The sequence below is a fragment of the Anser anser genome (assembly GCF_964211835.1).
Source record: "Anser anser genome assembly, chromosome: Z".
NCBI lineage: Eukaryota > Metazoa > Chordata > Aves > Anseriformes > Anatidae > Anser > Anser anser.
The window spans coordinates 1,977,194-1,989,729 of record NC_139723.1 but is presented as its reverse complement, the minus strand read 5'-3'; the positions used below and the strand labels follow the sequence as shown (position 1 = coordinate 1,989,729).

Here is a 12,536-nt window from a genome sequence, read left to right as displayed (position 1 = left end):
ACTCTGGGGGGCAGTGCCACTCATGCAGACGCTAATGTCACTAATGTTGTTCCAAGCTCCCTGCCAGCCAGCTGCCTGCAACAGAGCAGTCAGTCTGACCTTTGGCCAGGAGAAGGAATGGCTCAATAGCATGAGAAGCTGCCTTATCTAATGGATTAAGCACAGGACCCAAGCCAAATGCCAGCTTTGACAAGGACTTGCTCTGTGGGCCTTAGCTGAGTCCGTTAACCTTTCTTAGTTCTCCATCTTTAAAATGGAAATGGTAAGTCCTCTTCGGCAGCATTGCAACGGTCTGATTTCATGAATGTTCAAGGCATGTTACCAGGCGATTCAGCGCAGTGCCAAAACCTTGCTCAACTCATTTCAGCAGAATATTTACAGGAAAACATGGTAACGATCTCAAATAATTTCACTGGATATTTAATTCTAAATGTTATGGTTAATTGAAAATGTCTTTTAAACTCTGAGTTTGCCATTAGTAACCTAAAACTGCTACTTTAATTAGGAAAGAAAAAGGAGTTTTGCAGTACATGATATTGGACTGATGTCTTCAGGTAAACCATACGGACAGGATCAGGCGAGATTTTATCTACCAGAGAATAGTGTCCATAGCTTTCATTACTTTGTGAAGATAATTCAAGTGTATATTGAAGTCTGGGTGCACTAATTGACAGAGCAAATTACTTTTGGAACCATAATTCCAAAGGGCCTTTGAATTTATTCCTTCAATTTTATATGTACAGACTTCCACACCTTTTTGAATTTAACATTTGTATACGTCATTCTGACATTTGCTAGCATTTGAGAAACAATTTCAAAGACTATTTTTGCACAAAAGGTATTAAGACATCTTAGTAGAACAGATTTTAGAAAACTCATTTACATTCTGCACATCTAGCGACCTTGGTTTCTTCATTCCACTTTCAAATATTTTAATCAAAATTTTAACATGGAATTTTCTTAAAAGAAAGGCTGAATGCCATACATAAAACTTAAAAAGAAAAAAAAAAAAGAAAAAAAACCTCTCATTTTCTATGCTTGCATTTCAAATACCAGGTTCTGAAACCTCAGTAGTCCCCCCAAAATGCAGGAAACTGATTAATAATGAGGTCAGAAACACAAATAAATTAACTTCTAATGAAGACTGGAGACACAGTAATCAAAGTGTTAAAAATTCATTTCATGCACATCTCATTTGCCTCTTAGCTGATATTTATCACATAATTCTGTGAGAAAGTAGAGGCCTAAGATGCTCCAGATAAATGTCTCAATTAATTGTACAGAGGTAGCCCTCTTTGAGCTGAACCAGAGCTGTGAGCTCTTTATTAAAAGCACTATTCTGTAGCCTGTAACCTTGTTCCTTGACTCCTCTCTAGTTTCCAATTTAAACAAGTCCCCATGCGGCCCGCTCTAAAGGGCTTTGTCTCCCTGTCATTGTTAAGAGAGCCGAGGCATCCTGGAAGTGTGAAATCAGACCTCATGAGCTGAACGGTTCCCCAGGGAACGCCGGACCGCGCAGAAGGTCAAAGTCATGGGCTGGACCATCTGAAAGCGTCTGATCGCCGGTCTGTGACACAGCAAGTGGGGTGGGGGTGGGCGAGAGGCAGGCGAGGGGGCTAGAATCGAGCACGTCTTAATTAAAGCCCAAAGACAGCAAAACAAACTGTTTTCTCGGCAGACTGTCACGAGGAGCTCAGATTTTGCTCTGCTAATGAATCTGAGTTGCTAACTATTATTCCTGAAAAATAATGGGACTTGCGCTGACGCTGATAAAACCTGTAGCACATCTTTTCCCACCGTGAAGGTGGGAAGGAAGGAAGCCTTCTCGTCTATAACAAGGCAGAGTTTTACATTTTATTTCAGGTTATCAGGAAAAGGATGAAACTATATGCCCCCAAAAAAGGAGAGGCAAACACTGTGAAAATAGCAGGTTTCCCCTCACCCTACTTATGTACAACTTTGCAGCAGAAATTTACTTATTGCTTTAAGTGACACTATTTCACTTTGGAAAGGTCTATTGCTGTCCAAACATCCCGTGGCTTGGGTAAACAGAATGTGTATTAATTTCAGAGATCAGCTGACAAGATGAATCCGTTATACCTTACATTTTACTGCATTATCAGAATATTTCCTCATTTAAAAGGACTTCACCATAGCCATACAAGCAACTACTCCAGTGCTCTGCAAGCAGCTGAACCCTTGAGAAAAGCTGGATGACTTCCAGAAGAACCACAAGAGAGCAAAGACATGGGGGAGAGGGAAAAATACAACTTCTTTTAGCTGAATAGAACAAAATGTAAACTGTATTGTCAATAACATAATTTCATTTGATAGATTATAGATGTTTGCTTGTTTGGCAAACATTAGGCAATATTAAAATATAAAATATAAAAAGGCAACATTAAAATATAAATATTTTATATGAAATAACAGCTGCTGTGACCAGAATTTCCAACAGAACACGATTTTGTACTGGTGACAACCGCAGAGTTTTGTTTTACCAACAGAAAGTACTCTGTGGCTGATGTCAACAGACACTTTAACCAGGGAAGATGTCCTGATAAACCGGCCAGCACTCTCCAAGGCCCTGGTCCTGCCGGATGCCCTGTGTTTCAGCGCTCCCTGAAGTCAGGGAAAGGCTTCAAGCACCCATCAGGAACCTCTCATCTCCTCAGTGGCTCTCACTTTCCTAGGCAAGTCATTTCCGTGAAAGCGGGCAGAGTGAAGAGGAGTCTGACTCCGTGTTTTTCTCAGATATTGTTCAAACTAAGTTATGGCACATTCAGACAGCACCCCCTTTTCGGGCAGGTAGTGACCATTTTCTCACCTGCCCACGGCTTCACTGAGATTTCAGTCTGCCCTGCCATCTTGTTCAGTGCATGTGTGTGTATCTGGGAGTTGTAAAATGAGGCCTTAACCATCACCCTTACTCTCTTTTTCCTTCTATTTTTTTCCTCTCCCTCTGTTTAAAAATCGGTCTTAACCTTAATGATTTGAAGTGCAGCGTCCAACACCCGGCTATTAACGCGGAAGAAAAAACTACCCTCAACTATCAACAGTTTATTAGGGGCTTAACTGAAGTGACCTACTGTAGAAGTATTCAGCTGAACAAGACTATGGGCTTTCTCTCTGGAAAGGAGGAGAATTGAGGGTTTCATTAAAAAGTAATTTGTGCTTTTTACTCATTCATTCAACGGGAGTCTCAATTGCTCTTTATTCAAACAGAGTTAATACAGTATTACAATGCTTCTCAATGAATGTATGGTAACAAAAGAAAAATTTCACGTTTTGAAAGGAAAAAAAAATATCTTTGTAACTGTGTAGTAAGACTGATGACTACTTAAAAGATTACAGAAATCTTTTTTCCATCTATACTTATGTTTAATGATGGAATATTATGGATTTTAAAAATCCATTCAGTCCAAACTAATAAATTTTGATTTATTACTGCATATGAAAAGATTCCTGAAAGTGAAATGGGATATGTTCAACACACAGGAAACAGAGCAAATCAGACGGGTACAACACAGGTGTTTCAGCTACTTTTCAGACTCAGGGAAGGGCAAAAGATTAACTGTGAAAAAAATGATATATTAAGAAGAGCAAACTACTCCTGGGTTTTTATTCACATAAGCAACTCTTAATTGCGCAAGTTATACTACTGATGACAGTGTTCTCTAAACTGACTAGTAAGTATTGCTCAGCTGAACATAGGTGAAGGATTTTTTCTTTTTTGGTAGTTTTTACAGACATGATTTACTGACAATCAACAAATGCCTACTTGTAAATATTACTACTTAAATTTTAATTTGAAATTATCTGTACATGCCCACATAAATTAAATTAATAAGAACCCATTGTCCTCTTTTCAAAATACCAAATACTACTATCCAACATTTGCATGGATTTCTGTTACATCTAGAATACACAGCCTTTTTAAAAAGCATATATACTGTACAAATGCTAGTGAGCAAAATACTAAGGACACGGGCAAGTTATTGTGTGTTCTTCCCAGTCTTCCTGACTGTCATTCTAAATGTAATGTCTGAAAATTTTTGGTAGCTCTGTACATCTTTAATTGAATCAAATGTATTTCCAAAAAATCTGTTCAACCAGCACAAATGACATGTTGATCTGGAAAAGTCGAAGACTGAACGAGGTCAGGGACTGAATTATCCCATTTGCCCCTGAATAACTTAATCTCTCTCTCTGTTCAGACCACATTGGATTATAAGGTCAAAGCAGAGTGAGGAATCTTTAGAAGCATTTCTACAAGCTCCCCAAAAATAGAATCTGTTATTTTGTGCGCCACAAACTGGAAGATCAGTTTCAGCAATTAAATGTTTACTCTGTTACCTTGTCTAAGAAAAAAAATACTGGTACTCATGCTAATTTGAACAAAACCATTAAAAGAAAGTATCATCCTATATATCTATATCTGCTCTTGTAGTAAAATATTTACATCCAAATTGCACTCAAACGAGCTATATTAGGATAGTTTGCCTTTAAAAAAAATTATAAAGATGGTTATTTTCTGACAGAGAACGAGCTTGTTTTGCTCCATTTAACCTTTGCAGTATGAAGGTGATTATACTTTCAGGACATAACTTGGATATTTCTGAAGAAATATATTCAGTATGGCTGGGATACTTTTCCTGTGTTTTGAAAAGAAACAGGTTTAATTATCCAATCATCCTATATAACTTAAAATAGAAAATAATATATAAAAATTCTTATTTCCCTTTTTAAACAGACAAGCACTACTTAAAGGAAACTTTACATGTGTTTGAAATATCTGAAACCAAAAGCAGCCTTGCTATGTATCTGGCAGGTGCCAAACAATTATTTTGGCAAAAAATTCTATCTAAAATTCTATCTGAAAAAGTTCTATCTATATCTATCATCTTTCATTTCCCTTGTCTGTTGAACTCAGCTTTAATAGATACAAATATACAAAATAATCCAAATTAGAAAAAGAAATCTTGAAAAAGTATCTCATACAGTACTTTCTGCAGGACCTCTGATGGGGTCAAAATATGTATTTCACCCTTCTCAGAAATAACCTACATAGGAGTCCACTAGCATTAGAATGATTTGCTGCCTTGCTTACAAAAGTTTTGTTTGTATGTCTGAGGATCTTTTTAATGAGGAGAAGGTGAGACTAAGCAAGCAGGCAATAATATTTTGATAAACTTAACCATCTTTTAATCACTTTTAAAAAGGCCTAGTACTACTATTTACTGTCACAGAAACTAAATGAGTCCTTGCCTGTAACATCAGCTGCCATCAATGCTTCTGCTCGGATGACCTTCACCTGAAGAAATCCCACGTCCTTCATGTTATGGAACATCCTCATTGGACTCTAAAAAACAATAATAAGAAATACAATTCTAGATTGTAAAAAGGACAAAATGAAAGCAATGTTGGTAGCTTCTTCCCTCTCCCAAATATAAGTTAGTGTAATTCTAACATATTCACACTTTTAATTATTATTTTCTGCAAAACATGCAGTTGTTGGTGTTTCTTTCAGTATTTTGCAACTTTAACTTATCAATCAAAAACACAAAGGAAAAATTATAATATAAATGATTAAATATGCTAATTCTACTGACTTAATCCCCCTAATAGCACATAAACAACTCTCCATCACAATTGTAAATTACATCAATGTATTAACAAAATTAATACAAACATTTCATCTCCCTGAATACTTTTGTGAAATCTGTGCTCACATTTTCCCTTTGAAGGCTCCAAGAATATTTTGAACAGTGACTTAGGACCAGTATCAATTTCATTGTTCTTGATCATTATATGTAAGCCTGTATGCAGCATATATGCAGCAAATAATATGAGCAAAAACAATCAAAAGAGGATTCTAGCAATTTAACACTTTTCATAATAAACACAGGCAATAAAAGATTGAAAAAAATGAATGAGAAGATAATTTCAATTACACAGCAAAAAAGGGTTTACTTTTTTTTTTTTAACCATCAGTTTCTGCAGTATCTAATTTTTCTTCCTTTTTTAATATATGTAAAGAGCAGAGTAACAATTGCATTTACTCATCCTATGTAGTTATATAAAGCTGCTTGGAAGCTGCATTCAGTTTTTTCAAATGACCAAATGTAACAAACTGGGGGTATTGTAGCAGCTAGGCATGGTATGCCAAAATTTTTAAGCTCCAACTTTGAACGTAATTTAAAAGTTGCAGAACTTCAAATGCTGGTACATCAAATTCAATTTTGATTTTGCAATCAATTAATAGCAAATACGACATTAACATTTAGTTTCTTCATAACCTATGGGAAGAACTCCAAAAGAGGAAACTAAAATTAGATTTTTAAATCCATTTTAAATTATAATCATATGTGGCCTAATTTTGGGTTACTTTTGCAAGTCCTGTTCATAAATGCTAGCTGGTACATTTATTTCTAAACATTTTAACATCTGAAAAAAATGCAAAATGTTCCCGTGGCCATTTCTAATATTTTAATTAGGTATGTGAAGGTATGTTAGCAGGTGAAACCTTTTTTTACTGCTTATCATAATGTCTAGATTTCTAGAATATGCGACCACCAGGTAAACACCAGGTCAAAAATTCTGAAATTTATTATGAATTCAAAACTGACTATTAAGGACAACCACAATAACATCACTTATCTAAAAATCACAGGTGCTGCTTAAATGCAATATTAAATGTCGCAAAAATCTGATGCATAGATAAAATCCTTTAAAACGTTAGACGTATAATATACATCTCCCTCTTTCTGTCAACAAGGCATTCTAACAGCCCAATCACAATCTGATTAATTAATTTCAGAAGCCCCAACTGACTATTTATTGTTTACAGTGAAGGTTTGTCCTTAGTATCCTGACCTGAGGAACCCAGTTAAGCGCAGTACCACACGTGCAACATACTTACAAATATGCATGTATGTCATCACAGGAAAATGGTTGATAATTTTTATTTGTTTTTAATAGGTTTATAATGAGAAATAGGGTTTAAAAGTACTGACGGTGAACTTTAATCAGCACACACTCAACCCTCTGCTTGTGTGCTTACATGCAAGCTGAAAGTGGCAGAGGTGGTGGTACAGATAGCAGTGTTATAATTCAGATCCATGCTGGCACCATCTCGCATTTACTTCAATAATGATCGAGGTTTGGAAGCTCCTTATCAGAGCTCGTACTGCAACGGAGATAATTCTGCTCTAATACCATGATGAAAGTGAAAGGACTTAACAAACAGGTTTTCACGTTTTACGTGTTTCACAATGACTGAAACAAACACCTAGCTTCAAAAAGAAAACAAAGCAAAAACAAAGCAAAATAAAACACCAAACAAACACAGACCAGGACAAAAAACTGCTCCCTTTCCTGCAATGCTGTACATCCTCCCCTCTCCAAATTTCACCCAGCAAATTGCATGTTCTGCAAAAAGGCACTGGTACTGTATTCCACTTTGCTACCTTTGTTAGCATCCCACAGAACAATTATTTTTGAACTTTAGTTCCAGCAAGTCAGCTAGTTTAGATTACGTGCACCCCGTGACAGTGGAGACTAGTGAAAATGTATACAGCGCTACTGCACAGACTCTGGGAGAAGCAAATGACTTTAATACGTTACTTTAAATACATAACTTTAAGTAATGATTTATCAGATCATATTGTCTTCTTATTTATGATTATTGTTGAAGGCCTCAAAAACCTATGGTTTCTGAAGCCTGAAATTTCCATAGCAGAGGAATCTGTGATTTGCAGTGAATCTTTTCAGCCCTCAATAGATGGGAAAAGATTGAAATGCTCTGGAGATGAGTCCTCTTTATTTTTTTAATGAAAGGCTGTATAATATATTTTCTGTATGGCTGCAGCAGCTGTCAGGGAGAGCATCTCAGTTCAGCTCTATTATGGGAGAAGCAATACCCCATCCTATGGCATCGAGATACACTGAGGGGCCAGTACTGATTGACAGCTTGTCACCATGACGTCTTATTCCATCTCTGTTATGGAGAAAATTAATGTCACACCACCAGCCTTATGACTCACTGTCATCTTAGAACTGCTCACCTTTTATCAATGCTCTAAATAACATTTCAAGCCCATCGTCTCACGGTGGACAATCTGGTCAAGGGACATTAAATCGGATGACTGTGAAATGTCATAATAAAAATGGAATGCTAACAACTTCTTCTCTAAACTAGCTCCTCTGGTTTTTAAACTATGACAAGGGGGACCATAGGTTCAGCACACCCGTTCTGAAAAGGTCATACAATCTCTCTTGGTCTGTACCCATTAATGCGCCCCCCTCCTCACCCCAAAAGGAATTAATCTTTTCAGACAATTGTGGTAAAATAATGGTTCAAACAGTAATGCCTGTTTAATTTGTAAGGCTCTGATGTTCAGCTACAAATGGTTAAATGACAGTAATAGAGTCATTTTCCAAGGCTATTTGATCTGATGGCAAGGTCAGCTCATTAACTGTTTTTGGCTGCGGAAAGGGTGCAAAATACATTTCTCAAATGGAAGCTGGATTTTTTTAAGAACACAAAAAATAAGCTCCAAAATACAGCCCATGAATGGGAAGAGTGCATCTTGGTAACTGCAGAGTCCTTCTGTCTATCAGTTTTGAAGTAGAGATATGAATACCAAAGATAAATCAAACAACAGTGAAAATAAACTATTTGAATTTTCTTAATCCTTGCCATTTCTTTCTGCTGCTGTCTACAGGTCATTTAAATTAAAAAATGTAGGATTTTTCAAAAGGTCTATTGATTCTATAATTTTTAAAAACACAAATGAGAAATTCATACTTCTGCAGTTAAGAACATCTTCCAAAGATACAAATATTTTCAAATGCATACATTAATGTAAATACAAGAAAAGACACAAATCCATGAATATTTAAGCAATGGAAATAAATAGATCAATCTTATTCCACATAATTATGCTTTACACTGGGGACCAAATCTCAAAAAAATGAGAATTTAGGAAAACTGATTAATAATACACAGTCACAACATGTTGCTATACTGCTTCTAAATTATCAAAACCATCAGTATCACTCAACTCCCATCATATCATCACACACAATAATCCGCAGAAATGTGCTATTGTTACACTTGGTAGCTAGAAGTATGTCAGCTCAAAAACGTATCTACCAGAAATTTATTATACTTATAAAGATCCATTCTGACACCCACAGGCTGTCTTGGTGGCTTCCTAAATGTGAAATAATTCTCTTAATTGTAATTATTTTTCAAAGATTTTGCAAAATACCTTAGCTCTCAGTTGGTTTAGGAATATTATGTTTAGCCTCACTAAGTCACCTCTATTAAACTGTGTTTATGATAACACTATTGGTGTATGAGTTGTACAAGCATTAGCAGACAGCTGATTCAGGGGAGATAGCCAGAATAAATTTGCTGAAGCGCACATACTGCTAATCTGTTTGAAGAATATTGTACAGCATTAGTACCAGCACTTCACGTTATCTGCACAGACTGATAAGGTACATCTTTATTAAATTCTGTTATTGAAAGGATGTCAGTCATGGAATACGAATATTTTAAAATCTAAAAAAAAATTAAGCGGCTCTTTGTTAGTCAGAGCTTGGTTTAATGGCTGAGTGTCTAGAGAAGCCTTTCTAAACACCTGGCAGCATTGTACAATAAAAGCTTTGTAATTTTAAGTGGAAATAGCTTTTTTTTTTTTTTTTCCTCCTTTCTCTGTGTGTAGGGAGACAGTTACTTTTAGTGATTCAGGCATTAACAAATGCTGGAGTAAGAGCTCCCCTCTCTGTTGCTTTGATAAAATTGCACAGATGCTGTGTAATGCGAGGATGCTGGGAAATGAAAATAATTTGCTGCAGAATATTTTGAAATGGAAATAATATTTGAAACAATTATTTGATGATATAAAATGCTACTTCAGCCTCTAATGTACAGTCAAAAATTTCTTCCTCTTTAGTCAAAGCTTAAAAACCCCAGACTACTGGCACTTCAAATCAGTTGGCATAAGCACCCACCAGAAACTGTGCAGCCACTACATTACTTCTTAGTTATCTCGCACTTGGTAAAAACGATCTGCAAGGCAAACTTCTTTATGTCACGGAGTCAAATGAAATAGCTCAATTACTAAGGTAAAAAAATACCTTACTGTACAAAGAGGATTTGCAGCCTTCCTGATGCTACTTGTTTTAGCTGCAATAATATTAATGACTAGTTTAAATGACTGCCGTAGGCTGAATGTGATAAGGATGTAAGAGATATATTTGGACTTTTCTCCCTAATGCTTATTATTCATATAAACAATCATTTTGCAAACAGAGGGCAAAAGAGAACTCCATACATATCTCTTCAGTATTTCCTCCCGCTCCTTCGGGTCCTCCAGGGAGTTGACAGAGAGGTCAGAGATAGTGACTGCAGCTGAGGCTGTCAGAGTGACCAGCAACACCAGGTATCCCTCTCCTTCCTCCAGCGGCATCTCCAGCTTGTGAGTTTGCTCTTTACTTAGTGTTGACAGGTCGACCTGGCACCTAGAAACAAACATTTTTCATCAGCCTGCGGTTTTCTTCACATTAAGCAACAGCATGCTGGCTTACTGGCATTCAGCTGGACAAACAAACAAAGACAAATCAATAGGAATTCCTTCCAGCTTCTGAAAGGATTTCTCTTCAGTTTCAGCCCATGCTGCTTGCTTGTTAGCTGTTTTTTCAAAGATGCAACTTGTTATGCATGTGAACAATAGAAATATTGATTAAAAAAAAAACAAACAACACAGGAAGCAAGGTTGTCTAAAATGCATTAATTGAGTTCCAGTCAAAGAGAATTTTAAAAAATCATACTCAGATGCAAATTTTACTTTTCAATTTCGCCTCTTGTATAAATCTTAAAATGTAAGTTTTGGTATGAATGTTTTCAATACCATTCATCCAACAACAGTAAAAGTCCCCTCTAACAAAAAAAGAGAAAATAAAATCTGTGTGGACTTAATTGTGATGGAGTCAACACGACTGAACATAGAAAAGCACAACTTGAGCATCACCCAAGGCTCAGCTCTCTTGCAGTTAGCTGTGAACGGCTCAGGGTCAAAGCTTCATGCAAGCAGCCAGGATAAAATTTGATGCCGCAAGCCCCTATATAATAAGATGTCTCATGTTGTAATGAGCAGGGACTGCTTATAACTGCACAAATAGTGGCTGAAGCCAATCCACCCTGCTTGATCCCTCCCTGAATAACCTTGGCTGCACGGGATACACCATACACTGAACTAATGAAGAATGGCTCCATACGTGCTAGCCAGCAGAAATACCTTTGCAAGTGTTGAAACGTCTTTAAAAATAAAAGATAGAACTAGAAGGAAAAGCTAACAAGGAGCTGACCAGAAACTTTTAATTAAAACCATACCTTACAGTCAGTGAATATGTACTCTGTACGTACCTTAGAAGTATTAATATTTTAACATGTATACTTCACAAGTTTCAACTTTCCTAGATTGCAACCCCGAATGTGTATAAAAATTCAATGCCTGTGCCAACTCATTGAACCAGTAAGGTTGGAAAAGACCTTCAAGATCATGTAATGCCATTTCTCAATGTACAGGAATTTCTGTGAAAAAGCACTTTTAGGAATACTTCCACTTATAGCATCTCTTAGTAGTGTTTTGCCAATACATTACTCTGAATAAAAACAAAAACAATATCAAAGTAAAGTGTATGAATACATTCCATAGTTAGTTAAACAACCAAATAGTCTGCTTTTAACAGTGATTATTTAATGTGACAAGCACATGTTCTATATGCCACTCTCACTAAGCTAAACATCTAGCAAACTCTTTTCATAAAATGTCAATTGATTTTGAAGAGAAAGATAATGTGGTGACCGCAGGGCCAATAAACTGAGAAAAAGGTGGCAGACATGAATAAATAGGCATTTAAGGACAGGAAATAGCCAATTATCAGAATAAATGCATCCTCATAAAATAGGCACTATGCAATCACAGGCAGATTAGATTTGCTACAGGAAAATTTTCTTTTAATTTTTTAAAAAACATTTACTGTCTGTGTAGCTGTCAAAATTAAACTACTGCAAAGCTCATACAGTAACAAGGTTCAATTATTTTACAATAAGAAAATTTCTAACTGACATAGCTCTCTGAGTTTTATGTTTACCGTTTATTTTGAACTCTTTGGAAGATAAGATGTTAGAAATGAAATTAAGGAAAAACGTAAGCTGTTGCTGTCAATGTAGGTTCACAGTCAATCTGAGTTTCACACATGCACATAAGCAGTCAGATTTTTGTTTAGGTCACGGTGAGGAGTATAATGCTCTCCTTAAGATAATAAATATTATGATCAAAAGTTAAGAGTAGGAGTAGGTTAAGATGCCTCTAGTGTTAAATATTCTTAGATAGTTTATTTCAAAACAGATATTCCTCAAAAATATCTCTGCAAACAATCTCTGTAACCTTAACCAATAATCATTGGAAGAACCATTTAAACTCTCTTAAGAGCAAGTAAAAGAATCAGAAAGCCATTAC

The 12,536-nt window shown here is 36.1% G+C and overlaps 1 protein-coding gene across 13 annotated transcripts in view; it reads right to left on the bottom strand.

Moving 5' to 3' along the window:
• The window catches only part of MCTP1 (multiple C2 and transmembrane domain containing 1), a 277,914-nt gene that overhangs the window by 108,275 nt on the left and 157,103 nt on the right, over positions 1-12,536 (bottom strand). For all 13 annotated transcript variants that reach the window (XM_083816846.1, XM_083816848.1, XM_083816838.1 and 10 more), the window contains 2 exons: positions 10,347-10,533; positions 5,269-5,362 (listed from right to left, as the gene is read on the bottom strand). In XM_083816846.1, the coding sequence (XP_083672972.1) occupies positions 5,269-5,362; positions 10,347-10,533 (281 nt within the window). The remainder of the gene's footprint in view (positions 1-5,268; positions 5,363-10,346; positions 10,534-12,536) is intronic.